The sequence below is a fragment of the Macaca fascicularis genome, chromosome 19 (assembly GCF_037993035.2).
Source record: "Macaca fascicularis isolate 582-1 chromosome 19, T2T-MFA8v1.1".
In the NCBI taxonomy this organism is placed as follows: domain Eukaryota; kingdom Metazoa; phylum Chordata; class Mammalia; order Primates; family Cercopithecidae; genus Macaca; species Macaca fascicularis.
The window spans coordinates 57,100,632-57,127,781 of record NC_088393.1 but is presented as its reverse complement, the minus strand read 5'-3'; the positions used below and the strand labels follow the sequence as shown (position 1 = coordinate 57,127,781).

Genomic DNA, 27,150 nt, shown 5'->3' with positions numbered 1-27,150 from the left:
TTTAACTCTGTCTCACTGCAGTCCAACGTCACCACACCCCCAAGTCAGGACAATGGATTCTTTCAAGGCAGCTCTCCCACTAAGAAAGGGCCATCACTCTTGCAATGTCCTGAAAATACTTGTCTAATGTTATATCTGGCCCAGGACAATATTCCAGATGAGCCCCAAGTCCCTCACTCCTTTCAGCATCAGCACAAAATCCACACCTCCCCCTGGCTGGAAATATGTGATCTATGACCACAGTCAAACATAATTCCTCCGTGAACAGTCAGCTCATACCTCTTGATTTTTTTGTTTGTTTATTTGTTTGGTTTTTATGAGATGGAGTCTCACTCTGTCACCCATGCTGGAGTGCAGTGGTGCAATCTCGGCTCACTGCAACCTCCACCTCCTGGGTTCAAGCGATTCTCCTGCCTCAGCCTCCCAAGTAGCTGGGATTACAGGCGCTAGCCACTGTGCCCGGCTAATTTTTGTATTTTTAGTAGACACAGGGTTTCACCATGTTGGCCAGGCTGGTCTCAAACTCCTGACCTCAGGTGATCTGCCCACCTCAGCCTCCAAAAGTGCTGTGATTACAGGCGTGAACCACTGCGCCTGGCCGCCTCTTGTTTCTTGAGAACAAAGTGTAGCTCTTCCTCCCCAGTTTCTTATTCAGCCTGGCTACCTCACCGCCACCACAGCCAATGCTTCCTCTTTGGCCCTGGTACACTGAGCAATCCATTGTAGGCCCGGCCCCCTCCACTATAGGGACACCGGCTGCTCAGCGTCTCTCCTAAGCTACAGAATTGAAGCCCCTTAGAGCCCCCACAATCCACGATGATGAAATGGTCCATGCATAAGGCTGACTATGCAACAGTCTGGGCTTCCACATCGCATCCCCTCTACCCTCCCCACCACCAAGCCATAATGGAACAGTCCAGAGCCAAGCTTGGCACAGCGCCCCCCCATGGGGATGATGGCATGTTCTGGTGAGGACAGGGGCAGGGCTCGGAGGAGGAGCATCCATGCGTCGTGCACAGCCTGTTCATGCGCTCACGCCCCGCCCCGCGTCCCCTACCTGCTCCCAGCTGATCTCCTTGGTCTCCTGACCCGTTAGTAGGAAGAGGGGAGAGAAGGGGTGAGTTAAGGGGCAGGCAGAGGAGGACGCAAGGAGCGGACTTACGGCTGGCCACAGACTCGGTCCCTGCCCCCACCCCCAAAGAGGGTTAGTGCCACCCCCCAGGCGGCCGGCAGGGGGCACTCACGGGCTTGGTCGTGGCTGTAAGGGACTCCATCTCCTCGTGTGTCATCCACACGTTTCCTGTGGACTGAGGGGCAGGGAGTATTAATGGATGGTGGGAGAGGGCTTCCCGTGGGGGAGAGGAAGGAAGGTGTCCTCCTGAAGGCCCTGGGCCATATGTTTATGTCCCTCCTGCTTTCTGGGACAAGCAGTAACAGAGAAAAGGAATGATCCTTGTTATCGGGCACCTGCCATGTACCGGGCAATGTGACTTTGGAGTTGAACAAATTCAGGTTGGAATTGCGACCCTGCCATGCATTTTGCTGTGTGGCCCCGTGCAAATGACGTCACCTCGCTGACCTCACACAGAGGTACAGAATGAAGATTCAAAAGTGGGGGGCAGCCGGGCACGGTGGCTCACGCCTGTAATCCCAGCACTTTGGGAGGCCGAGGCGGGCGGATCACAAGGTCAGGAGATCGAGACCACGGTGAAACCCCGTCTCTACTAAAAATACAAAAAATTAGCCGGGCACGGTGGCGGGCGCCTGTAGTCCCAGCTACTCAGGAGGCTGAGGCAGGAGAATGGCGTGAACCCGGGAGGCGGAGCTTGCAGTGAGCCGAGATTGCGCCACTGCACTCCAGCCTGGGCGACAGAGCGAGACTCCATCTCCAGAAAAAAAAAAAGTGGGGAGCAGACACAGCCATGGGGCAAATGTTTAGGGGGTGTGGGGGGTTTCACATTTATTGATCTTCTGCTCCCAACAACCCCACAAGTTAGGAATCCATACAAGGATAAAAACATTTATGTATCTCCTGGTGATTGTCAGGCACCAGTCACCGTCCTAGGGTGTGGGATATGGCAAGGGACACAACAGACCCTTTTCGTCGAACTGGGGGAGAAATAATCAACATATTTTAAGTATGTTGGGGAAATTTGAATACAGATTGAATAGTCAATGAAATTAACAACTGTAGCCAGTTGCGGTGGCTCACGCCTGTAGTCCCAGCACTTTGGGAGGCTGAGGCGGGGCACATCACTTTTGGAGTTTGAGATTAGCCTGGCCAACATGGAGAAACCCCGTCTCTACTAAAAATACAAAAATTAGGATGAGAGATGGGGTTTTGCCATGTTGCCCAGGCCGGTAATCCTGGCACTTTGGGAGGCAGAGGCAGGTGGATCACCTGAGGTCAGGAGTTCAAGACCAGCCTGGTCAACACTGGTGAAACCCCATCTCTACTAAAAATACAAAAATTTGCTGGGCATAGTGGCCTGTGCCTTTAATCTCAGCTACTCAGGAAGCTGAGGCAGGAGAATCGCTTGAACCAGGGAGGTGGAGGTTGCAGTGAGCTGAGATCTCACCACCGCACTACAGCCTGGGCAACAGAGTGAGACTCCGTCTCAAACAAAAAAAAAAAAAAAAAAAGGAAAAGAAAAAGAAATTAACAACAATGTGAATGCCCTTAGGTATGATAAAGGATGTGGTGTTTACAAGGAAGAAAAAGACCCACTAGGCCGGGCGCAGTGGCTCACGCCTGTAATCCCAGCACTTTGGGAGGCCGAGGCGGGCAGATCACGAGATCAGGAAATCGAGACCATCCTGGCTAACATGGTGAAACCCCGTCTCTACTAAAAAAATACCAAAAATTAGCCGGGCGTAGGACGGGCGCCTGTAGTTCCAGCTACTCTGGAGGTTGAGGCAGGAGAATGGCGTGAACCCAGGAGGTGGAGCTTGCAGTGAGCCGAGATCACGCGACTGCACTCCAACCTGGGCAGCAGAGCGAGACTCCATCTCAAAAAGAGAAAAAGACCCACTAAAGTAATTTTGGAGGCTAAGCTGTTATGATGTCCTCAAATGACATTCAAATACAGGTCTCTGGCCGGGCGCGGTGGCTCAAGCCTGTAATCCCAGCACTTTGGGAGGCCGAGACGGGCGGATCACGAGGTCAGGAGATCGAGACCATCCTGGCTAACCTGGTGAAACCCCGTCTCTACTAAAAAGTACAAAAAACCAGCCGGGCGAGGTGGCGGGCGCCTGTAGTCCCAGCTACTCGGGAGGCTGAGGCAGGAGAATGGCGTAAACCCGGGAGGCGGAGCTTGTAGTGAGCTGAGATCTGGCCACTGCACTCCAGCCTGGGCGACAGAGTGAGACTCCGTCTCAAAAAAAAAAACAAAAACAAATACTGGTCTCTGAGCATCCCCAACCTGAAAATCTAAAAATCCAAAATGCTCCAAAATTCTAAACATTTTTTTTTTTTTTGGATGCAGTCTCTCTCTGTCACCCAGGCTGCAGTACAGTGGGACAATCACAGCCCACCGCATCCTCCATCTCCTGGGCTCATAGGATCCTCCCACCTCAGCCTCCTGAGTAGCTGGGACTACAGGTATGCGCCACCACACCCGACTAATTTTTGTATTTTTAGTAGAGACGGGGTTTCGCCATGTTGCCCAGGCTGGTTTCGAACTCCCGGGCTCAAGAGATCAGCCGCCCAAGTCCTCCCAAAATGCTGGAATTACAGGTGTGAGCCACAGCACTTGGCCCTAAACTTCTTAAGTGCTGACATGAAGCCACAAGAGGAAAATCCCCCATCTGACCTCATGTGACAGATTACAATCAAAATGCAGTCAATACTTTGTTTCATGCACGAAGTTATTTAAAATATTGTATAAAATTCTTTGTAGGCATGTGTATGAGATGCATATGAAACATAAATGAATTTCATGTTTAGGCTTGGCTCTCATCCCCAAGATATTTCATTTCTATGCAAATATTAAAAAAAAAAACTTTTTAAAATCAGAAATTCTAAACCCTTCTGGTCCCAGGTATTTCAGGTAAGGGATATTCAACTTGTACTCCCCCCTCCCGCCACCCCACACACACAACAGAGCAAGTACAGCAAAAGGTTGAGAATTGCTGAACTGGGTACACATGATATCCTGTATGTTTGAAATTTCTCGTAATAAAAAGTTGAAACGAGGGCTGGGCGCGGGGGCTCACGCCTGTAATCTCAGTACTTTGGGAAGCCGAGGCGGGCGGATCACCTGAGGTCGGGAGTTCAAGAGCAGCCTGGCCAACATACCAAAACCCTGTCTCTACTAAAAATACAAAAATTATCCGGGCATGGTGGCAGGCACCTGTAATCTCAGCTACTCAGGAGGCTGAGACAGGAGAATGGCTTGAACCCGGGAGTGGGGGATTGCAGTGAGCCAAGATCGCGCCATTGCACTCCAGCCTGGACAACAAGAGCAAAACTTTGTCTCAAAAAAAAAAAAAAAAAAAAAAAAAAGTTGGAATGAAAAGATAAAATAATTAGAAGGCAATAAATGCTATGGGGAAAATTAGAAGGTGCTGATATGCTGGAATGATGGGGGAAACTAGTTTAGCTGACAAGGAAAGCTTCTTGGAGGTGGTGACATTTGAGTGGGACAGCAAATGCTGAGGAGAGGGAGAGAGTCAGGGAAGGAGGTGGCCTGGGCCCCTCCTGGAGTACCACATGGACCACAGGCCAAGTAGGGAGCAGAGGGGAGGCTGAGGGGGTGAGAGCCAATGAGAAGCAGGGTCGTGGGACAGAGGGGTGAGCAATCCCAGGATTGGCTAGACTGAGGGCAAGAGGCGGGGCCCTGAGGAAGCAACGGCTGGAATTGGCCGCCGGACACTCACAGTGCGAGAGGAGGCGGGGGCCGAGGGCGAGGTGAGCGAGACCATCTCCTGGATGGCGAGGCGAAGCTTAAGTCTGTGCAGCGGGTTGCTGATGCCGATCTCGCGCTGGATCTCTGTGTCTGACAGGTTGGCCATGATGGCACCGCTCTTGACATTGGCCCGGCAGGCGGCCACGTACCAGGCAGGCATGCCTACCCACAGCTGCAGCGGAAGGACAGATGGACAGAGGGGACAGAGGAGGAGAAGACCGGAGAGATGGGGGGACAGGGAGGTGGGGACAGGCAAGCGGGGGTGGGGGGTGAAACAGTGACGTGGGAAAGTTCGCAGGGAGAAGAAATAGGACAAGGAAAAGAGACGTGGACGAGATGAGGAAGAGTCCAAGGAGACAAATGGCGGGGCGGCGGGGGAAAAGAGAGAGAAAAGACAAAAAAAAGAAAGAAAGAGAAAGAAAAGAAAAAGAAAGAGAAAGAAAGAAAGAAGAAAGAAAAAGAAGGAAAGAAAAGAAAAGAAAGAGGGTGGGGAGAAACAGGAAGTGAGAGACAGGGAGACATCGGCAGGGCGATCGGAGACATGAGAAATATGGGGGATGACAAAAGCATGGTCAGAGATGGTAATCGTGCCGAAAAATAGAGACAGAGAATCCAGAAAGAGAGAGTAGAGAGAACGACAAGAGACCATGACCCAGGTGGGCAAGGCCAGAGCGGCAGGGGCGGAAGGGGAAGAAGAAGGAGAAAGAAGCTGTTTAGATGAAGGGGAAGGCTGGGCCCTCCTGGGTCCTCACCTGCCCGGCCCATGGCCACCCCCACCTCTGGGCTAGAAGCAGGGTGGCGCCAGGAGGACCAGGCAGCCCCTACCAGTAGGGCTGTCACAGGGGTTGAGGACCAACAGTCAGGGCATTTCTGGGCCCCAGTACCTCCAGCCAGGACACCACGGTGGGCCCGTCCCAGGCAGCAAAAGGCAGGCCCTGGCGGCAGGCCTCCTCCAGGAGTTCATGCCTGCAGGGGTGAAGGGGCCAGGATAGAAGCTGTCAGGGGTGGAGACCCCCTGCTCTGTGGATGGTCCCCATCACCACACACACACACACACTCACGCACCTTTTATGAATGTATAAAACACGACAGAAGGTCAAAAAATACATGTGAATCTAAATCCTCTCCCCCCAACCCCTATCAAAAGAGAGAAAAAAGAAAAACAAAAAATATAAATTAAAAAAACACAAAAATTAAGAAAGAAAAAATAAAAACTCTGGGAGCTCCTGGGTTTCCAGGAAAGCAAGTTCAGGGTCACGGACACCCCCTCCCAGCATTGAATTCTCATTTCTGTTCACCATCACTGCTGCACACCCACACTCTCTCACACACACACTCTCACACTCGCGGGCACACACTCATGCACACTCACACACACGCACAATCACACACACACTCATACACACACATACACTCACACTCTCACACGCGGGGACACACTCGTGCACACTCACGCACAATCACACACTCACACTCACACACACTCTAACACACACACCACACACACACTGTCGTCACTCACACCACACTCACACACTCTCATACTCACACTCACACTCTCATACACACACTCATACACTCACACACATACTCTCACTAACACACATACCACACACACACAGTCGTCACTTACACCACACTCACACACACTCTCACACTCACACATTCACACACACACACTCACTTCCTCTTGTTCCTTCGGTCCTTGTCTCCTGGGCCTGTCAGCTTGGCTAGTCCCAGAGGGTCAGTGGCCAGTGTCTCATCTGAGGGTGTTCCAGCTGGGGGCAGGGAGGGGTTGAAATTTGGAAAATCTCAAGGGAGAGGCAGAATCTTTCATGCTGGAGGTGATGAGGAAAATGCAGGAAAGGCAGAGGCCCTGAGGGAGTAGTGAGTGAGGCCACATCGAGGAAGTGATAAAGCCAGACAAGCGCCCATGAATCGGAGTCATCCCCAAAATATGGCTGGATGCACTGGGCTGTCCTTGGTAAGGTGGCAGTGGTGTGCTGGTAAATGCCTAACAACTGGCTCCTTGGGAAGGCAGAAGGGAATCCCTGATTTGTAGCATTTGTCCATTTCCGTGGTGTAAATAATCCCACCATGGCCAATTTCAAGCTACCAGTGTGATATCAGCCAATTCCTGAAATAGCGGATCTCCTGAGCCAGTGAGAGCAGGCTCCAGCACACCACAGGAAGGTGCCCTGCCTTGAGGATGCCCCACCCTCTTCCTCTGTTTAAAAAATAGGTGACCAGGTGCGGTGGCTCACACCTGTAATCCCAGTGCTTTGGGAGGCTGAGGCGGGTGGATCACTAGGTCGGGAGATCAAGACCATCCTGGCTAACATGGTGAAACCCCATCTCTACTAAAAATACAAAAATCTAGCCGGGCGTGGTGGCAGGCGCCTGTAGTCCCAGCTACTCGGGAGGCTGAGGCAGGAGAATGGCATGAACACGGGAGGCAGAACTTGCAGTGAGACGAGATTGCGCCACTATACTCCGGCCTGAGCGATGAAGAGAGACTCCGTCTCAAAAAAAAAAAAAAAAAAAAAGTAAATGAGTCTGTAATCCCAGCACTTTGGGAGGCCGAGGCTGGTGGATCACCGAAGGTCAGGAGTTCAAGACCAGTCTGGCCAACATGGCGAAACCCTATCTCTACTAAAAATACAAAAAAAAAAAAAGGTAGTCAGGCATGGTGGTGGGTGCCTGTAGTCCCAGCTGCTCAAGAGGCTGAGGCAGAAGAATTGCTTGAACCCAGGAGGTGGAAGTTCCAGTGAACCAAGATCGTGCCACTGCACTCCAGCCTGGGTGACAGAGCGAATCTCCGTCTCAAAACAACAACAACAAAACCCCAAAAAAAAACCACCACCAAAAAAATAGGTAAAGGAAATCAATTCATTTACCCACTCAGTCACCCAAGCAGGCCCCAGAGTGCCCTTTCCTTTTCCCTCCTCCTCCTGCCTACCTTGGCAAGCTGTGTTCCTTCCAAATTCTAAATAAATCACCAAATGAATGAAGACATGAATGAATGTCAAGTGAACATACCAAGAAGGAGAAAGAAAGGAAGGGAGGAAGGAACAAAGGAGGGAAGGGTTAGAGTGAGGTACTCACCCAGAGAAGAGCTGTCCCGGCCTGGGGGTCCCATTCGTCCCTTCTCTTTCTTGCCAAAGAGACGGCCTATGGATGACTTGATGCTCTTCTTCTTGGGGGCTTTGTGTAGGGAGTCTGGGGTGCCCTCACTGGGAAAGAAGGAGAGAATGAGAGCATATACTGGCTGGGATGCCTCCTCTCCTCCCAAGTCCTTGTCCACCCCCTTCTCATCTTCCCAAACCAGCCTCTCCCTGTCCCTATCCCTTGTCCCTGCTGACCTTCCCCGTGAGGGTCCCCCATCTTCCAGGGACCCTGCCTGCAGTGCCAAGGCCTGGGTCATTCTTTCAAGACGGGCAGAGCGGGGAGTGGGTGGTGGGGTGTCTCCTGGGATGGCCGGCCCCTCCCCTCGTGGAGCTCCAGCTTCCTCCTTAGGGACATGATTCTGAGGACAGAGGGCACAGATGCTGGACTGAGTTCAAGGAGTCATGTCGGGGGCGCTTTAGTAACTGAGATGTCTACTGAGGGGTGTGTGGGGTGACCCTGGTTTAGAACAGTATCCAAAGGTAGTCTAGCTCAAGTGAGGGTGAGTTGCAGAAACTTTTTTTTTGAGATGGAGTTTCACTCTGTCACCCAGGCTGCAGTGCAATGGCACGATCTCGGCTCACTGCAACCTCTGCCTCCCAGGTTCAAGAGATTCTCCTGCCTCAGCCTCCCAAGTAGCTGAGATTAAAGGCATGTGCCACCACGCCTGGCTAATTTTTTTTTTTTTTTTTTTTTTTTTTTGAGACAGAGTCTCGCTCTGTCGCCCAGGCTAGAGTGCAGTGGCATGATCTCGGCTCACTGCAAACACTGCCTCCTGGGTTCACGCCATTCTCCTGCCTCAGCCTCCCGAGTAGCTGGGACTACAGAGGCCCGCCACCACGCTGAGCTGATTTTTTGTATTTTTAGTAGAGACGGTGTTTCACCGTGTTAGCCAGGATGGTCTCGATCTCCTGACCTCGCGATCCGCCTGCCTCGGCCTCCCAAAGTGCTGGGATTACAGGCGTGAGCCACCGCGCCCGGCCCAGAAACTTTTTAAAATCCTATGCAGAAACTTGATGCGTGAGAAATAAAAGTAGACCAGATCTGACTAAAGTGAAAGTTAGGGTTCAAGAACCCAGTGACTCCGCCTCCCCTTTGCTCTTTGAGTTTGAACCTTTAGGGAAAGCTAAGGTTGCTTTGGAAAACCACTGCTATGAGGGGTTACTGTTGTTCACTGCGGAGCCCTGCTTCTGACCTCTCCCCATCCCCCTACTAGGCTGGGGAGACTTCAGAACACTCACAGCCTTGTCGGTGCCCTCACGGGCAGGGCTAGGGGGTGCCAGGCGGGGAGTTGAGTGGCCAGAGCTGGGAGGGGAGGGGCTGGCAAGGGTAGAGGTGGTGAGGGAGGGGGGCAGGGAGCAGCTGCTGCGGTAGCGGCCCAACGAGTCCAAGCCAGAGCTGGACACCCGGCTCTCCAGCTCCTCTGCCCTCTGTTCTGTTGTCTCCTTCTCCTCTTGGATCAGCCTGAGGAGGGAAATAGGGGAAACTGGGTAAGCGGCCGCAGCAGACAGTGGGACAGGGAATCTGGGGGCCCAAGGGGCCAGAAAGGCTTGGTGGGACAAGGGGAATTCTGGGGAAGGTGCAATGACATCAGAGGGCTTTGGTGGGTTTCTGAAGGACTCCCGGGCTCAAGGAGAGTCAAGGAGTCCTGATAGTCTCAGGAAGTCATTGCAGGATTAGGGCTGTCAAGGTGATCAAGGTCTGCATCAGGGTGGCCCTGATGATAGTGGTTTGGAAAATCATGAAGGGATTACTGTGGACAAAAGGACAAGTTCAAGGTGGACTGTAAGAGCAAGGTCATAACAGGAGCAGTGTGAGATCAGGGACTCAGGTCACTCTAGGATCTGGGAAGGGCATGGAGTCATTCAGTATGGAAGGTGGTGGTCACGGTATATTTGCTGAAGGCTCATGGGGAGTGCGTTATAGCAGAATTGCTGAATATGGTCATTGCTGATGAATCGGGGTAGACATTACATCATTGGGGGCTTCTTAATAAGTTGGGGACGTTTTTTATATTAGAAATTCTTAGTATATAGAGTTGAAGTTTTTATTTGTTTGTTTTTTGAGACAGAGTCTCGCTCTGTCGCCCAGGCTGGAGTGCAGTGGCACAATCTCGGCTCACTGCAAGCTCCGCCTCCCGGGTTCACACCATTCTCCTGCCTCAGCCTCCCCAGTAGCTGGGACTACAGGTGCCTGCCAACATGCCCAGTTAATTTTTTGTATTTTAGTAGAGATGAGGTTTCACCATGTTAGCCAGGAGGGTCTTGATCTCCTGACTTCGTGATCCGCCTGCCTCGGCCTCCCAAAGTGCTAGGATTACAGGCGTGAGCCACCGCGCCCGGCCTGGAGGTGAAGTTTTTGATTAGGGCATTAGGAGGAGATTCTTGGTGTTTGAGGTTGGGAACCTTGTGTTGTCTTGAGATTCTTAGAGTAGTGGGAGACTCTGGGCACTTGTTATGTGAAACCACAAAATTGATAGCGTAATGGAAGATTCTTGATGCATTGAGAGGAACTGGGGTATTTTGGGGTGCAGTCTGGTGTGTCGGGGAATGGTGAGTACTGGCTGGGGGTATATGTGTAGGTAGCACATAGAAGACTTCTGAGTGTATCTTAGGGGATGCCTGGACAGTGGAGTGAGTGTTGGGCTGGAAGAATTCCTGTGGATGGTGTAAGAGGAGATGGACTCAGGCTTTCAGGCCTCCGGAGCCAAAAGGGCTGTGGAGTCAGCTCAGGTAGGGCAGGGTGGGCCAGGGCGGGGCCAGGGCTCACTTGATCTCCTTGTTGATGGCCTCCAGCTGCTCCTGAAGCATGATGGCCAGCGTCTGCACGTCAGCCTGCCCACTGGGGGACAGCAGCTCAGCCCCAAACATCCCCTCTGCCTCCTCCTCATCTGAGCCGTCCAGCTCCCCAGGGAATGGGGGTGGTATGGAGCCCGCAGGGGCAGACCGCTCCCAATCCTGTCCCTGTGTGGGGACAGAGCGACATCAGGTGGGTGGGGGCCGAGGTTGGTGCTGGGTCTTGGCTCATGATCCTGACCTTTCCTGACCTCACTGATGCTTTTCCCAGCCCACCTTTATTTCTTTTTCTTTTTCTTTTTTCTTGAGACAGTGTCTCTCTCTGTCGCCCAGGCTGGAGTGCGGTGGCGCAATCTCAGGTTACTGCAACCTCTGCCTCCCAGGTTCGAATGATTCTTCTGCCTGTCTCCTCAGTAGCTGGGATTACAGGTGCCCGCTACCATGCCCGGCTAATTTTTGCATTTTTCCTAGAGACGCCATTTTGGCAAGGCTGCTCTCGAACTCCCGACCTCAAGTGATCTGCCTGCCTCAGCGCCAGCAAGTGTTGGGATTACAGGCATGGACCACCCTGCCCAGCCTCCGACTTCTTCTCTTGACAGGCCCCTGTCCTTGATCCCTCCCCAAACCCTTTCCAAGCCACGCCCACACCCATGACTCCACTCCTGCCCCTGATTCCCATGACTCAGCTGGCTCCTGTTCCTCACCTAACCCCACCTACTCTGGGATTCCATACGCCCCTCCCAGTCCCATCATTACTCTCGGGTTCTCACCAGGTGGCAGGACATCCACAGGAGGAGACATCCAGGCAAGAGGGTTGCAGGGAAGGAGAGAAGAAAGGGTGAGTGGGTGAGTCCAGGAGATCCTGCCTCTCAACTCAGCTTCCTCCCGGAGTCCCATGGATTTAGCTTCACTTCCTACCGCTGCCCACCCAAGCCCTGCTCAGTCCAGGCTCCAGAGGCAGCTGCTGACCTTGGAGGGCTCCTCCTTGACCCCCGACCAGCGGCCCCTCTTGCCTGCCCGACCACTGCCAGCCACATAGGGATCCAGGTGGGCACCAGAAGGTAATGTGGGTGCCTGAGAGTAACGGAGCTCCAGGGCACTGCCAGGAAGAGACCTGTGGGCGTGAGGAAAGCAGTCAGGGACCAAGGGGTCAGGAAAAGGGCACAGAGGCAAGGGGTCACAGAGACAGACCTAGGGCCAGGGCCCTGAAGTCAGGGTCAAGGGGCCAGGCCTGGTGACTCAGGCCTGTAATCCCAGCACTTTGGGAGGCCGAGGTAGGCAGATCACTTAAGGTCAGGAGTTCGAGACCAGGCCAACATGGTGAAGCCCCGTCTCTACTAAAAATTAAAAAATTAGCTGGACATGGTGGTGGGTTCCTGTAGTCCCTGCCACTCTAGAGGCTGAGGCAGGGAAAATCACTTGAACCGGGGAGGCAGAGGTTGCAGTGAGCTGAGATCGTGCCAGTGCACTCTAGCCCGGGCAACAGAGCGAGACTCTGTCTCAAAAGAAAGAAAAAGTAAATAAATAAAGTCAGGGTAAAAAAACAGAGGGGGCTAAGCGCGGTGGCTCACATCTGTAATTCCAGCACTTTGGGAGGCCAAGGTGGGAGGATCACTTCAGGTCTGGGGTTCCAGACCAGCCTGGTCAACATGGCAAAACCCCGTCTCCACTAAAACTACAAAAATTAGCCGGCTGGGGTGGTGCTCGCCTGTAGTCCCAGCTACTCGGGTGGTTGAGGGACGAGAATCGCTTGAACTCAGGAGGTGGAGGTTGCAGTGAGCCGGAATCGTGCCACTGCATTCCAGCCTGGGCAACAGAGTAAGACTCTGTCTCAAAAAAAAAAAAAAAAAAAAAAACCAGAGGGATCAGTAGAAATCTCGGGAGGATAGGAAGTGGGGATTAGAAGGGAGGAGCTTGGCCAACGAGGCTCCATGGTGGAGGCAGGGCAGGAGGGCTGCTGTCACCTGGAGTAGGAGGATGGTGGCCTCCCCCGCAGCTGGTCGATCTCCATCTGCATTCGCTCCATTTCCGCCAAGAGCTGCTCCTGGGGGCCGGTGTTGGAGGTGTCGGGTTAGAATCTGCTCCGCCCAGGAGGCACAGCCCCTGCCAGACTTGCGGACCCTAGCCTCGGCAAACACTGCCCCAACTTCCTCCTCCTGTCCCCTCAGGGCCCCCTACCTTGTTTAGCAGCAGCTCATCCTGAAGCTTCTTCATGTTGGCTATCTCCTCGCTCAGGGAGTTCTGTGGAGACAGGTGAAGTGAGGGAGTGGGACCTGAGAGGGGCACGCCCCTGGGGCTGCAGGCAGCTCCCAATGCACACAGACAGGCCTGAGGGGACCCAGGAAGACTGAGATGGACAAATGGTGAGTTTCGGGGGAGCAGGAACAACGATGTTTCTGGGGAGAGAAGCCCCGGGATGCAACACCCTGTGCAATCTCAGAGGGTTCAGGGTTTGGGGGTCCATGGGGTTGGAGGCTTTGGAAAAAGTCAAGGACTTGAGGCATGGGTGCCCCAGAATTCGGCTCTTGGAACGTCTAGAATAGGTGAAAAAGCGGGTCTGGGCAATACAGCAGAGAAGGCTGCCCAACTCAGGATGCCGGGATTTAGGGAGGCCTCCGATAACAGATCTGAGAGAAAGGCCTGGGGCCTCAGGATTCCAGCAAGAGGTAGTCCCAGATTTCCCCGTCCCGCAGTCCTGGATGGGGGGCGCACCTTCTCCTCCAGCGCCCCCATGCGCTCCTTGAGGTGAAGCTGTAAGCGCTCGTTGGACTCGCTCAGCAGCTTGTCCACCGTCTCGGACAGCCGCTTATTGTGGTCATCGTTCATCTTCTCCCGCTGCCGGGCCTGTGCAAAGCAGAGCGGGGCGGGCGTGCTCAAGCCCACCCTGCCCAGACCACCGCCCTTGCTCTAAGCCCCGCCCCCGGGTCCCCAGCCTCCTCATTAAGCTCCGCCCCTGCCTCGAAGCCCCACCCTCTGCGCTGTCTTCCGCCCCCTCACCCGTTGCAGCTCTTGATTCTTCTCTTCCAGTTGGGCCTCCAGCTGCCGAAGCCGCTCCTCGAAATTCCCATGACGTTCCTCAGCCTAGAGGATGGAACTCAGGGCGTGTGACTTACCCTTCCAGGATCAGTCAGGCTCCGAGCCCCACCTCCTCCAAGGTGGAGCGCCAGGTCCCGCCCCCACAGCGCCAGGCTCCTCCCCTGCAGCTATGAGTCAGGCCCCGCCCCTGCGCCTAGTCCACTTTTTCAGGACCTATTCCTTCCCTCTCAGGTTCCAGGCCACCCGGCCTTTCAGTCCAGGCTAGAGAACCCCGCTCCCATCCGTCCCGCGTGCAAACCTCCAGGCCCTCCTCATTCCAAGTCCTGACCCTTTCCCAGCCCCTAGGCCCCACACTTTCCCCCAAATCCAGGGTTCTGACCTCGCTCCTACCCCTCCAGATTCGCGACCCTGCCTCTTCTAGGCCCCACTCCTTCCCCCACACAAGGTCGCGACCCAAGTCCTCCCCGCACCTTGTTGAGTGCCGCCACGCGCTGCGCCAGCTGCGCCTCTATCTCGGGCAAAGTCTCCGCCTTCTGCAGCGTCTGCTGCAGCTTCTGCTTGGCGTCGTCCAACCACTCGGCCAGCTGACGGCTCTTCTCTTCACTCTGGGGGAGGGAGAGGCAGGCGGAGGGGACGGGCTGCGTCACCTGGGCCCCGGCGCCGCCCCATCGCCCCTCCCGGGCTGCGCCCCCACCTGCCGATACAGTGACTCCTTGCTAGCTAACTCGTTCTCCAGTTTGTCGTTGGCGTCGTGCAGAGACGTGGCCTCGCGCTGGGCGCTCAGGTAGCGCTTCTCCAGCGTCGTAATCCGCTCCTCCATATCTTCCCGCTGCGCCAGTGCCTGCGGAGGTGGCAAAGGGCCCCGTGGACTGCGAGCCCCTGGGGGAGCCGATGGGGCATCCCCTTGTTTCCTGGTAAACAAAGTGCCCTGACACAGGAGTCAGAATGGTGGTATCACACCTGCTAAGAGCTCCCAGGACTAGCCCATCTTAAGTCCCTGCCACCTGCGAGTTAAAATGGTGGTGCTACACCTCCCATGAGCTTCTAGGCCGCTGCAGGCTCAGATCCTCTACGTGCAGAGGATCTGAGGCCTGTGGGATGTGAAGTCTCCACTCCAGCCCTTTCCTCAAAACCCAGGGCTTGGATTTTTCACTAATTTCTGGCATAGAGCAGACTTAGAATCAAAGAGCAAGTGTCCTGTGGTCTCATGGGAAATAAGGATCCCTTCTACCTAGAAGACAACACCTCCCAAGAACTACCACGGTACCAGAGGCTTAGAACCCCAAAAGAGGTGCTCCAAGGTCTCATGGGAGATGGACCTTCTGGTAGCCCACGTGGTGGGGCTACATTTCCCAGTAGCCCCCGTGGCTATTCAGGCTTTAAAAAAAATCCCAGATGAAGACTCTCTCTCTCTTTCCTTTTTTTTTTTTTGAGAGAGAGTCTTGCTCTGTCACCCAGGCTGGAGTGCAGTGGTGTGATCTCGGCTCACTGCAACCTCCACCTCCTGGGTTCAAGCGATTCTCCTGCCTCCGCCTCTCGAGTAGCTGGGATTACAGGCACCCGCTACCACGCCTGGCTAATTTTTGTATTTTCAGTAGAGATGGGAATTTCACCATGTTGGCCAGGCTAGTCTTGAACTCCTGACCTCAGGTAATCTGCCTGCCTCGGCCTCCCAAAGTGCTGAGATTACAAGCATGAGCAACCGCGCCCGGTCTCTTTTTCTTTTTCTATTTTTTTCTTTTTCTTTTTTTGGCGGAGTTTCACTCTAGCACCCTGGCTGGAGTACAGTGGTACGGATCTCGGCTTACTGCAACCTCCACCTCCCAAGCTCAAGTGATTCTTATGCCTCAGCCTTTCTGGTGGCTGGGACTAAAGGCACCCGCCACCACTCCCGGCTATTTATTTTTTAAAGTAGAGACGGGGTGTCACTATGTTGCCCAGGCTAATCCTAGTGCTCACTCTTCTTTCTCATCCACTGCCTTCAAGAATCCAGGTCCACATTTCCCAGCAGCGCCCTGGGGTCACCGGGATTAGGATAAAGCGGCCTAAGCCAGGAAGGGGTGAAATACCCACAAAAGATGCCATTTAGAGGCTCGGCGCAGTGGCTCACGCTCATAATCCCAGCACTTTGGGAAGCCAAGGCGAGCGGATCACTTGAGGTCAGGGGTTCGAGACTAGCCTGGCCAATATGGTGAAACCCCATTTCTACTAAAGATTAAAAAAAAAAAAAAAAAAAAAAAGCCAGGTATGGCAGCACACGTCTGTAGTCCCAGCTACTCGGGAGACTGAGGCAAGAGAATCGCTTGAACCAGGAGGCAGAGGTTGCAGTGAGCCGAGATTGCACCACTGCACTCCAGCCTGGGTGACAGAGCGAGATTCCATCTCAAAAAAAAAAAAAAAAGGCTGGGTGTGGTGGCTCACACCTGTAATCCCAACACTTTGGGAGGCCGAGGCGGGTGGATCACCTGAGGTCAGGAGTTCAAGACCAGCCTGGCCAACATAGTGAAACCCTATCTCTACTAAAAATAAAAAATAAAAAATAAATTAGCCAGGCGTGGTGGCGGGCACCTGTAGTTCTAGCTACTTGGGAGCCTGAGGCAGGAGAATCACTTGAACCCGGGAAGCAGAGGTGGCAGTGAGCCGAGATCATGCCACTGCACTCCAGCCTGGACGACACAGCCAGACTCTGTCTCACAAAAGGAAAAAAAAAAAAAATCCATTTAGAGGCACCAGAGAAGGACCCAAAGTTAGGTAACAAAGTAATTACGAGCAGTTATGGAGTGTGTACTCTGCGCCACAGGCTCACCCTCTGATGAGAATCATACATCTCCTTTCACAGGTAAGGAAACTGAATCTCAGAGAGGAGGAGTCACCCAGCCTGTGGACTGAATCGAGGTTCTGCCATTCATGAGCAATGCGCGAGGGAGAGCGCTACGGAAAGGTGAGGGACGGAGGGCAGCCCACCTCCCTGGGGCCTCACCTCCTTGAGGTCGCGCTGCAGCTTGGAGTTGGCTTCCTCCGCCTTGCCCAGCTCGCGGTGCGCAGTGCCCAACTCCTCCTCCAGCTGGCTCATCTGACGGCACAGCACCGCCAGGCGCTCCCGCAGCTGGCACACCTCGGCGCGTTGCCGCTCCAGGGCCTCCTCCAGCTCTGCTGTGCGCCGGTTGGAATCCCCGCTAGGACCCAGGCCATTGGCAAGAGTCTGGAGTGAGGGAAGCAAGGGACAAGATCTCAGAGTGTCTCCGAAAACACAGAGGAAATCCAAGGAGAAAGTCAATCAGCTGAAAGGAGATCAAAGATCAATATGGACCATGCTGGTCAGAGTCCACAGGGGTCAGTGAAGGAGGTCACAGAAGTTAGCTAGGTGACCTGAATCAGAGGTCAAAGCTCTGTGACAGTCTTAGAGGTGCATCCATCTTAGGGCCCATGAGGATTATGCCAAACATGACAGACACCATAACAAAGTCAGAGAGTTGAATGGAGGTCACAGGGAGGGACTTCCATGTCTCACCTGCCCATCCCCATCCTTGCCCGGCTCTTCCAGCCCTGACCGCCGCCTAGACAGCTGCTCTCGAAGGTTCAGAGTCTGGAAGTGTGAAAGGGGAATCAGAGCACAGGGGCTCCCTGAACCCCCAGCTCTACTTCTCACTGGCACTGGCCCTCTAAGCGGATAGGCGGCCCCATCTGAGATGCCTCCGGTCGTGCTGCGGCCATGCCTACCCCACGGTTTACCCTTAGGCCCTGTCCCTCTTTATATCCCTCCTTAGCTGCCACCACGGAGGGCGTCTACCCTTACTCTTCCCCTTAGCCTCCTGGGCAAAGTTTCCGCTTTAGCCCCGCCTTTCCCCATCCAATCACTTCCTCCTTAGTCCCAGCCTGAGCCCCAGTCCCTGGTTCTACCCTTAATCTCACTCTCACTGGGAGGTTCCCTCCGTAGCACTGCTGTGTGCCCACTTAGGAACCCCACTGGTTTCTCTCCATAGTCCATCCCCATTGGTTGTCCGCCGTAGTCCTGCCCCAATAGATTCTTTCTGGAACCCACCCAACCGGCTCCGCCCCATGTGCAGCCCCTTAGCCCCTCCGCTTGGATTCAACCTCCCCTTCTTGGCCACACCCACACCTCCTGATTGCTCAGTTCCAGCTCCTCCTCGAGCACTGCCACGCGCTCCAGCGCCATCCGCAGCCGCTCCCGGACCTGGGGATGGGGCAGGGCAATAGTCAGCTGGAGACCAGACCCAATTGAGGACAATTGCCCCTGGCCCAGAACACCCCTGGGACGGATCCGATAGGGCAGCCTTGGGGCTCCTGTCTCCATAACGGGTATGCAGCCGCAACCAGCTATCCAGTCTGCCCCATCCACTGGTAGCCCCCATCCTGGTTTATTTTTCTGCTATCAACCAGTCAGGTCCCAGTCTATGTAGCCTGTCCCAATCAATCACAGTCAACATTCTTCCAACTCAGAACATCCCCAACCAATCACGGCCAGAATCTCTCCCACTCAGAACAGCCCCAGTCAACTATGGGTTTCCATTCTCCACCCCTGCTCTTCTAATTCTCATACCTTCTCATCCAGGGCCTTGTGGTGCTCGAAGAGAGACTTTAGAGCCTTGAGTACTTCTACCTCCGAGGAGACCCCACCCGGGGACTGTGCCTGGCGCTTCACCACGGTCATGCGCAGTGACCTCTCGTGCCTGGACACCAGGCACTCCAGGTGTTCCAGGAGCAGCTACAGGCACACGGCATGGGGTCAAGGAAAAGAGGCAAGGGAAAAGGGGCAAAGTTGAGAAAAAGGGTGACAGGTAGGGCGGACACATGGAGGAAAAGATGGAGCCAAATAAAGGAGCACGGAGAGAGACAGGTCAGGAAAAGAGAGAAGGTCGGGGTCAAGGAAGGGGTGGTACAGAAGAGAGGAGAAAAATTATAGAGACAGGGAGGAAGGAGTGGGACCAGAGTGGGAGACCAGCCAGGAAGTGGGAGCAGGGAAGAGGAGAAGGCAGAAAGGCGAGATGGAAAAAAATAGGTCAGGCTGCAACACTGCGAGGCCCCGCCCCCCACTTCAACACAACGAGGCCCCGCCCCACTTAGGCCCCGCCCTCAACACTCCTCACCCGCGTGTTGTTCCGTTCCGCCTTCAGCTCTGCAATCTCTTCCTCCCTCTCCAGCAGCTGCTCCCGACATAAGTTCAGCTCCTTTGTCAGAGCTGCAAACTCCTGTCCAGACATTGGCAGGATCTGGACATTCAGCTCAATCCTTTCCCTAGCTCCTTCATTCCCTGGGACTGGAAGTTTGAAGGTCCCGCCCTCCCTGCTAAGTCCCGCTCTCCCTTGCCACTCAGGCCCCGCCCATTAATAGCAAGCCTCGCCCAGACTCCTCCCTTCCAGGCGCCAAGCCCGGCCCCTTCCGGACAGCCTTCTTCCCCGAGGCCCCGCCCCTCAGGCCCCGCCCCTGCCCCGCCCAGACCTGGGGCAGCGCGATGCTGAGCTGACGCTGCAGCGAGTCCTTCTCGTGGCCAAGCTCGCGCAACCGCAGCTGCGCTGTAGCCAGCCCGTCCTGTGCCTCGCGCAGCGTCTCCAGCAGGCGCTCGCGCTCCGTGAGCATCGTGACCATGAGGCGCTCCAGCTCCCCGCCCGCCTCGTCCGGGCCCAGCGCCGAGCCCCGCCGGCCATCCTCGCTGATGGTGGGCATCACCTCGCACATCATGGCGGCGGTGCGGGCCTGCGGGGCGGGGAGGGGCAAGGAATAGACCGGCCTTGTCAAGGCACAACAGAGAAACTGAGGCACGGCCACTCGGATACCATGTAGGAGAAACAGTTGGGGCAAACCAAGCACTGCACAGAAGAAACTGAGGCCCAGGCACTCTGATCATGACACAGGGAAACAGGCACTGTCACCCTGTCACCCCACCAGAGAAACCAAAGATTGGCCGGGAGGTGCTGCCAGAGGAAACTGAGGCCTATTCTTCTTCTTTTTTCTTTTCCTTTTTTTTTTTTGTTGTTGTTGTTGAACTGGAGTGCGGTGATGCGATCTCGGCTCACTGCAACCTCCACCTCCCGGGTCCCGGTTCAAGCAATTCTCCCTCAGCCTCCCGAGTAGCCGAGTAGCTGGGATTACAGGAACGCGCCACCACGCCCAGCTAATTTTTGTATTTTTAGTAGAGACAGGGTTTCACCAGGTTGGCCAGGCTGGTCTTGAACTCCTGACCTTGTGATCTGCCCGCCTTGGCCTCCCAAAGTGCTGGGATAACAGGCGTAAGCCACCGTGCCTGACCTTTTTTTTTTTTTTTTTTGGTAGAGACAAGGTCTCACTATGTTGCCCAGGACTCAAGGGATCCTCCTGCCTCGGCATCCCAAAGTATGCCATCATGCCTGTGCCATTGCTCTTAGGAAAACAGTCCTGGCTACCTGGGTGAGGATTTGGGAAAACTGAGGTCAGACTCCATCAGACATTGGCAGTAAACCTAAGCCTAGCCCACTCAAAGTTACCAAAGCTGGGTGACCCTGGCATCGTGTGAGTGAATGTGGAGAACATCAGTTTCTATCTAGTCTGGCTCTACTAAGTATCCCCCTCAACCCACTGCACGGGTAGGAAAACTGAGGCCCAGACCAGAACCATGCCTTCAGAATGCCAAAGGGCCAGGGACCCAGGATTAGGTCACTAGGATGTGGTTACCTGTATAATGTCACAGAGTTGGTCTCACCTACTAGCCAGCCCAACTCCACCTACTTCAATTTCCTTCAGGCCCCTCCTCCCCCAGGCCCCTGGGTGCACAGCTCCTCCGCCAGGACCCAGGAGTTCCGGGATGCTTCCCCCAACTCCAGCCCCAGCCCTCTTGGGGCTATACCCAAGGGCGGGGGACAAGGAAGGGGCGGGGTTTCTGGGGCAGGAAGGCGGGACTTGGGTGCCTGGAACTTGGGACAGGGCGGAGATGAAGCCAGGCCCACTGAACCGCTCCCTTCACACACATCAGGTCCGACGGGTCCAGCTGGCCCGGCCGAAAGCAGGAGGGACTTTCACTCAGTTCCTTCTTTTCCTTCTCCCCCTGCGGGCAGCGCATAACCGGTTCTGACCGTGGATAATTCCCAGCCCCGCCCAGTATGCGGACTATGTCCAAAGCCTGGGACTGGGGCCTTGGACTCCTGTGAGGAGAGGAGGGCCTGAGGGCCGTGGGCCCTGGGAGAGGAGGCAGCTGGGTTCCTGTCTCCTTGGATGTTTGAAGTGGTGCATCTGAGAATCTAGGCAGGCGAATCCCACACTCAGAGGAAAGATTCAGGAAAACGATTCTAAGAGGGCAAGCCAGCCGTAGGCCAAAAACCAACATGTTCTTTTTTTTTTTTTTTTGAGACGGAGTCTCACTCTATCGCCCAGGCTGGAGTGCACTGGCGCGATCTCGGCTCACTGCAACCTCTGCCTCCCGGGTTCAAGCGATTCTCCTGCCTCAGCTTCCCGAGTAACTGGGACTACAGGCTCGTGCTGCCACGCTCGGCTAATTATTATTATTATTATTTTTAGTAGAGACGGGGTTTCACCGTGTTAGCCAGGATGGGCTAAATCTCCTGACCTCGTGATCCTGCCTGCCTCGGCCTCCCAAAGTGCTGGGATTAAAGGCATGAGCCACCTCGCGCAGCCCCAATATGGTATCTAAAACCAGCAACCCACTCAGACGATGCAACACAGATGTTTTAGGGAGGCTGTTCCAGAGCCTTAAATTCACCGAGAAGGAAATAAAAAACACAGCAAGGCTGGACATAGAACCTAGAAAGTTACTACACACAGTACAGGGTGGGGAATAGAAGTATGCTTCCACGCTTTCATTGGCTTGGAGTAAGAACTGCTCATAGGACTAAGCAGAGTAATCTGGAACTATGTTCTGAAACCTACAATCTAGAACCAGCCAAGAGCAACCCAATAACTTAGTGTCCAGGTCACCCCGGAACCCCACATACATAATGACATCCATGAATATACCTTATGCAATACATAGCAAACATAGTCAGCAGATAAAATCTAGAACTCAGAACCTGCTAGGGATGAAGGTATAACACAGAATACAGCAGGGGCCCGGGCGCAGTGGCTCACGGCTGTAATCCCAGCACTTTGGGAGGCCGAGGTGGGAGGATCACTTGAGCCCAGGGGTTTGAGACCAGCCTGGGAAACATGGTGAAACCCCATTTGTACAAAAAAAAAAAAAAAATACAAAAATTAACCAGTCTCATAACCCGGTCTTGAAATAAATAAATAAATGGATTTTTAAAATTTAATTACATTTAAAAAAAATAATATAGCAGCAGGAGTCACATCCTTGGTTTTGTCATGTGTCTAAGAGTTTGCTTGGAGCTTAGAAGTGTCTATGGGGTGGGGAGGGGGAGGGATCAAAAGGATGCATGTTGAGAATTGAGCATTTCCTGGAATAAAGACTGAGCTGGCAAAGGAGGGGGGTTGTTCTGGAAATAAGGACATTTCCAGGCTGAAGGCTCCAGAATAAGAGAGAGCCTAGAACAAGCTTAGAATGCCAAAGTGGCAGATGGAGGATAAAACCCACGATCCACCAGGGGACAAGTTCTAAACTAAGGCTGCACTGGGGAAAAAATGACAGAAAATGAATGGGCCTAGAACCTAGAACCGGGGGAAGGAAAACATTATGTAGAACATTTCATTGGGAATCTTTTACATTTAAGAATATGAGGCCGGGTGCGGTGGTTCATTCCTGTAATCCCAGCATTTTGGGAGGCTGAGCCGGGTGGATCATTTGAGGTCAGGATTTCGAGACCAGCCTGGCCAACATGGTGAAACCCCGTCTCTACTAAAAACACAAATATTAGCCAGGCGTGCACCACCACGTGGTGGTACACACCTGTAATCCCAGCTACTCGGGGGGCTGAGGCAGGAGAACTTGCTTGAACCTGGGAGGCGGAGGTTGCAGTGAGCCGAGATTGCGCCACTGCACTCCAGCCTGGGCGACAAAGTGAGACTCAGTCTCAAAAGAAAAAAAAGTGAATTTAGAGTCAGGCACAGTGGCTCATGCTTGTAATTCCAGCACTTTGGAAGGCCAAGGTGGGAGGATCGCTTCACTCGAGATGAGCCTCAGTAACATGAGACCCAATGTCTAAACAACAATAACAGGCCAGGCACGGTGGTTCACGCCTGTAATCCTAGCACTTTGGGAGGCAGGAGAGGGATCACTTGAGGTCAGGAGTTTGAGACCAGCCTGGCCAACATAGTGAAACCCTATCTCTACTAAAAATACAAAAATAACTAGCCAGGCGTGGTGGCATGTGCCTGTAGTCCCAGCTACTTGGGAGGCTGAGGCAGGAGAATTGCTTGAACCATGAGGCAGAGGTTGCAGTGAGCTGAGATCACACCACTGCACTCCAGCCTGGGTCACAGAGCAAGACACTATCTCAAAAATAAAATAAAAACTAAACAACAGGCCGGGCACAGTGGCTTACGCGTGTAATCCTAGCACTTTGGGAGGCTGAGGCCGGTGGATCACGAGATAAGGAGATGGAGACCATCCTGGCTAACACGGTGAAACTCCATCTCTACTAAAAATATGAAAAATTAGCCGGGCAAGGTGGCGGGCGCCTGTAGCCCCAGCTACTCGGGAGGCTGAGGCAGGAGAATGGCGTGAACCCGGGAGGCAGAGCTTGCAGTGAGCTGAGATGGAGCCACTGCACTCCAGCCTGAGCCACAGAGTGAGACTCCGTCTCAAAAAAAAAAAAAAAAAAAGCTAAACAACAACAAAAAAGAATGTGCAATTAGATAGAACTTAGAACCTAAAACAGGGAAACAGGGGAGGGCATTCTAGAATCAATAGCACGAATTAGGAAGCCTAGAGCACATACTTGGAACACACACATTTTAGAAGTTAGATTGTCCCTGGGAAGAGAATGGAATCTAGAACAATGTGGCTGAAACTGGGAACACACTTGAAATGAACATTTAGCAAAGAAGGAAGGACTGATTGCTAAAACTTTGGAGCAGGTCTGAGGATACGGTGGGATCAGAATCTGGCTTAGGGGTCTTATCTAAACATTTGAAAAAACAAAGGCTGGGCACAGTGGCTCACGCCTATAATCCCAGCACTTCGGGAGGCCGAGGCGGGCGATCACCTGAGGTTGGGAGTTTGAGACCAGTCTGACCAACATGGAGAAACCCCGTCTCTACTAAAAATACAAAAAATTAGCCGGGCTTGGTGGCGGGCCCCTGTAATCCCAGCTACTCAGGAGGCTGAAGCAGGAGAATCACTTGAAACGGGGGGGGGGGGGGGGGGGGGTTGTGGTGAGTCAAGATTGTGCCATTGCACTCCAGCCTGGGCGACAAGAACAAAACTCCGTCTCAAAAAAAAAAAAGAAAAGACATGCCTAGAATTTGGCATCTGGCCTAGAACTCAGACCATGCCTGGAATGAAAATGGAACACAGAACAGACATCAACCGGGAGTGTTCTTGTGTTTAGAAGGAATCTAGAACATGGAGCAAAGCAAGAGCACATGTGCAACAAGAAATGTGACCGGGCTGGGCGCAGTGGCCATGCCTGTAATCCCAGCACTTTGGGGAGCCGAGGGAGAAGGATCGCTTGAGCCTAGGAGTTTCAGACCAGTCTGGGCAACATGGTGAAACCCCCATCTCTACCAAAAAAAAAAAAAAAAAGAGACGGAGTTTCACTCTTGTTGCTCAGGCTGGAGTGCAATGACTCGATCTCAGCTCAATGCAACCTCCACCCCCTGGGTTCAAGCGACTCTCTCCTGCCTCAGCCTCCTGAGTAGCTAGGATTACAGGCATGTGCCACCACACCTGGCTAATTTTGTATTTTTGGTAGAGACAGGGTTTCTCTATGTTGTCCAGGCTGGTCTCAAAATCCTGACCTCAGGTGATCCGCCCACTTCAGCCTCCCGAAGTGCTGGGATTACCGGCATGAGCCACCACACCTGGCCAAAAATATTTTTTTTTAATTAGCCAGGCCTGGTGGTGCATGCCTGCGGTCCCAGCTACTCAGGAGGCTAAGGTGGGAGGATCACCTGAGCCCAGCAGGTGGAGGCTGCAGTGAGCTGTGATTGTGCCACAGCACTCCAGCCTGGGCAACGGAGACCTTGTCTCAAAAAAAAAAAAGAAAAAAGAAAAAAAGAAAAAAAAAGAAAAGAAAGAAAGAAATTTGTATGGCAGCAGGTAACTTCTATGAGCCCAGGCCACAGAATATATCTGGAGGAAGTGATGTGTGTTTGGCTTATTGGCCTGGGAGAGTGTACTTGGAGAATGGGAACTCATCTGAGCCTCAGGGGGCAATGGAGTGCTAGAAACATCTCAAGAAGCTGCGTCTTAGGGGAGAGAGTCCTGAAGCCCACCACTTGGGGTGACATGAGGATGAGACAGGGGTTTGTTAAGGCCACGGGAGATGTGAAGTTGATGGGGCAGAGTGATGAGGCTGTGAAGACTTGGTTCCTAAAAGTGAGAGCTGAAGAACCAGATAACTGCTGGGGAGGGCAGTGGACAGAGCTGGGAGCCTAGACTCCTGAATCCATGTGGAGGTAAATGATGGGGGATTGGAAGCTGAGAGCCTGAGGTCTTGTTTGGAGAGAGGGTTGAGGCAGACAGCCTCGGTAAAAGCTGGTGGGCAGTACAGAAGCTGGGGTCTGAACTCCTGGGACCCTGAGGGTATACAAGACTGGGACCAGGACATTTAGGTCCCCAAGCGGGGAGTGTGAACAGAAGTCAGAAGTCAGAGAACTGCATTAAGAATCACATTCCGGGTCCCCCAAAGGAAGCGAGTCATGGCGCCTGAGTCCCTCAGGGAGCAGATGCTGGGTGCCAGGAGGTTGAGTCTGTGTGTCTGCAGGGCACAGGGGCTGAGAAGCAGAGCAAACGCTGGGGAACAGGATTCCTAGGTTCTGACGGGGTGAGGGCTACCACCTGGGGCCAGCAGAGGTGTAGGGACGGACAGGTGGGAGCTGCATGCCCGGGTGCCATGGTCCCCACGGCGACCAGAACAGAAAAATTCAGAAGCCCTGGCTCCTCAGGGAGCAGCTGGAGTCCCAGGAACCTGGGGTGCCGAGGACCGGGCCACGAGCCTGGCCGGCGGAACCCTGAGGCCGGGGCGCCCGGGTCGGGGAGGGCCCGGGTATTCCCGGGTCAAAGGCGCGGCGGGGGAGATCCCCGCGCCGCCTGCACCCCCTCCCTGGTGGCGGCGGCGGGCGGTGGGGGGAGGCGAGGCTGCCGAGCGCGCTGACCATGGACAGCTCCAGAGCGGGCCTGTGTCCAGGGCGGCCGCCGAGCCTGCCTGGACCGAGGGAAGCGACCGGCTGTGCAAGCCCGAGGCTGGCGACGGGAGACTGGGTGCGCGAAGCGGGGACTATGCGGACGCGCCTGGGGAGTCTGGGACCGCCGCGGCGGGTGTCTGGAGCTCCCAGGACAGGGTCAGGAAGGGGGATCTAGGCTCGAGAGGGGTCCCGGGGCCGGACCGGGAAATCCAAGCTCCTGGGCCCTGGAGGAGGCGCGAGGCGGCGGTGCGCCCGGGATTCTAGGGTTCGGTCGCGGACTCTGGGCGCCGGGAGGGGCACGCCTGAGTCCCCGGGGTTGGGCTGTGAAATCTGGGCTCGGGGGTCCCCTGGGATGAGGAAGGGAATCCGGGATCTCGGGGAGGCGGGGGAGGCTCGCCAAGGGGTCCCCGGGGTGGGCGCTGCCAGGAGGGCCGGGCCGGGATCTTACCTGCCTGGTCCGCGGCGGCTGCGGGCGGAGCTGGGCTGCAGGAGGGACGTGGGGTGGAGTGGAGGGGCCGGGCGGGGCCCCTGGCAGCGGCCGGGGCCCGGCTCTGTCGCTTCGGAGCCCTGGAGCCCTGTCTCCGACGCTCGCGCGGGCTCCGCGTCTCTGGCTCCGGCTCGGGCGCTGGGGACCCCCCTCCCCCTCACGGTCTCACTGCCTTCTACCCCCAAAATAGCCCCCTGCCCCTGTCACTGATCAGCCTCCCCCTGCGAGGCCACAGCCGCCAGATCCAAGGGTGCCCACCAGCGCCCCCCAAATCCCACCTTCCCCCCAAAAAAATTCCTCCTCCCTCCCCCTCCCCCCCACGGCTCCCAGGCGGTCGTGGCCCCTTTAACAGGAGACTGACAGACGGCGATGAGCGGCCAATGGGAGGCAGCGTCGGCGCCGGCCGGCGACTAGACCCCGCCTCCACACCGGCCGGGAGGGGTCGCGCGGGCGGAGAGCGAGAGGCGGGGTATAAGGCGCGTCGACCAATAGGCGCGCGGCGTGCGGC

General features: G+C 54.6%; 1 protein-coding gene across 2 annotated transcripts in view; it reads right to left on the bottom strand.

The window, feature by feature from the left end:
* The window catches only part of PPFIA3 (PTPRF interacting protein alpha 3), a 30,704-nt gene extending 3,775 nt beyond the window's left edge, over positions 1-26,929 (bottom strand). The window contains exons 1-23 of one of the 2 annotated variants that reach the window (XM_005589858.3): positions 26,604-26,929; positions 19,364-19,618; positions 19,012-19,113; positions 18,465-18,629; positions 18,024-18,098; positions 17,415-17,489; positions 16,884-17,105; positions 14,598-14,744; positions 14,374-14,508; positions 13,865-13,948; positions 13,580-13,711; positions 13,046-13,108; positions 12,832-12,911; positions 11,837-11,981; positions 10,842-11,029; positions 9,314-9,536; positions 8,270-8,433; positions 8,013-8,140; positions 6,592-6,685; positions 5,792-5,873; positions 4,879-5,079; positions 1,245-1,307; positions 1,058-1,084 (exon numbers count right to left, since the gene is read on the bottom strand). In XM_005589858.3, coding sequence (XP_005589915.1) covers positions 1,058-1,084; positions 1,245-1,307; positions 4,879-5,079; positions 5,792-5,873; positions 6,592-6,685; positions 8,013-8,140; positions 8,270-8,433; positions 9,314-9,536; positions 10,842-11,029; positions 11,837-11,981; positions 12,832-12,911; positions 13,046-13,108; positions 13,580-13,711; positions 13,865-13,948; positions 14,374-14,508; positions 14,598-14,744; positions 16,884-17,105; positions 17,415-17,489; positions 18,024-18,098; positions 18,465-18,629; positions 19,012-19,113; positions 19,364-19,603 — 2,835 coding nt within the window. In that variant the 5' untranslated portion in view covers positions 19,604-19,618; positions 26,604-26,929. The remainder of the gene's footprint in view (positions 1-1,057; positions 1,085-1,244; positions 1,308-4,878; positions 5,080-5,791; positions 5,874-6,591; positions 6,686-8,012; positions 8,141-8,269; positions 8,434-9,313; positions 9,537-10,841; positions 11,030-11,836; positions 11,982-12,831; positions 12,912-13,045; positions 13,109-13,579; positions 13,712-13,864; positions 13,949-14,373; positions 14,509-14,597; positions 14,745-16,883; positions 17,106-17,414; positions 17,490-18,023; positions 18,099-18,464; positions 18,630-19,011; positions 19,114-19,363; positions 19,619-26,603) is intronic. The other variant, XM_015441489.3, reaches the window with a different exon arrangement.
* Between the last annotated feature and the right edge of the window lie 221 nt (positions 26,930-27,150).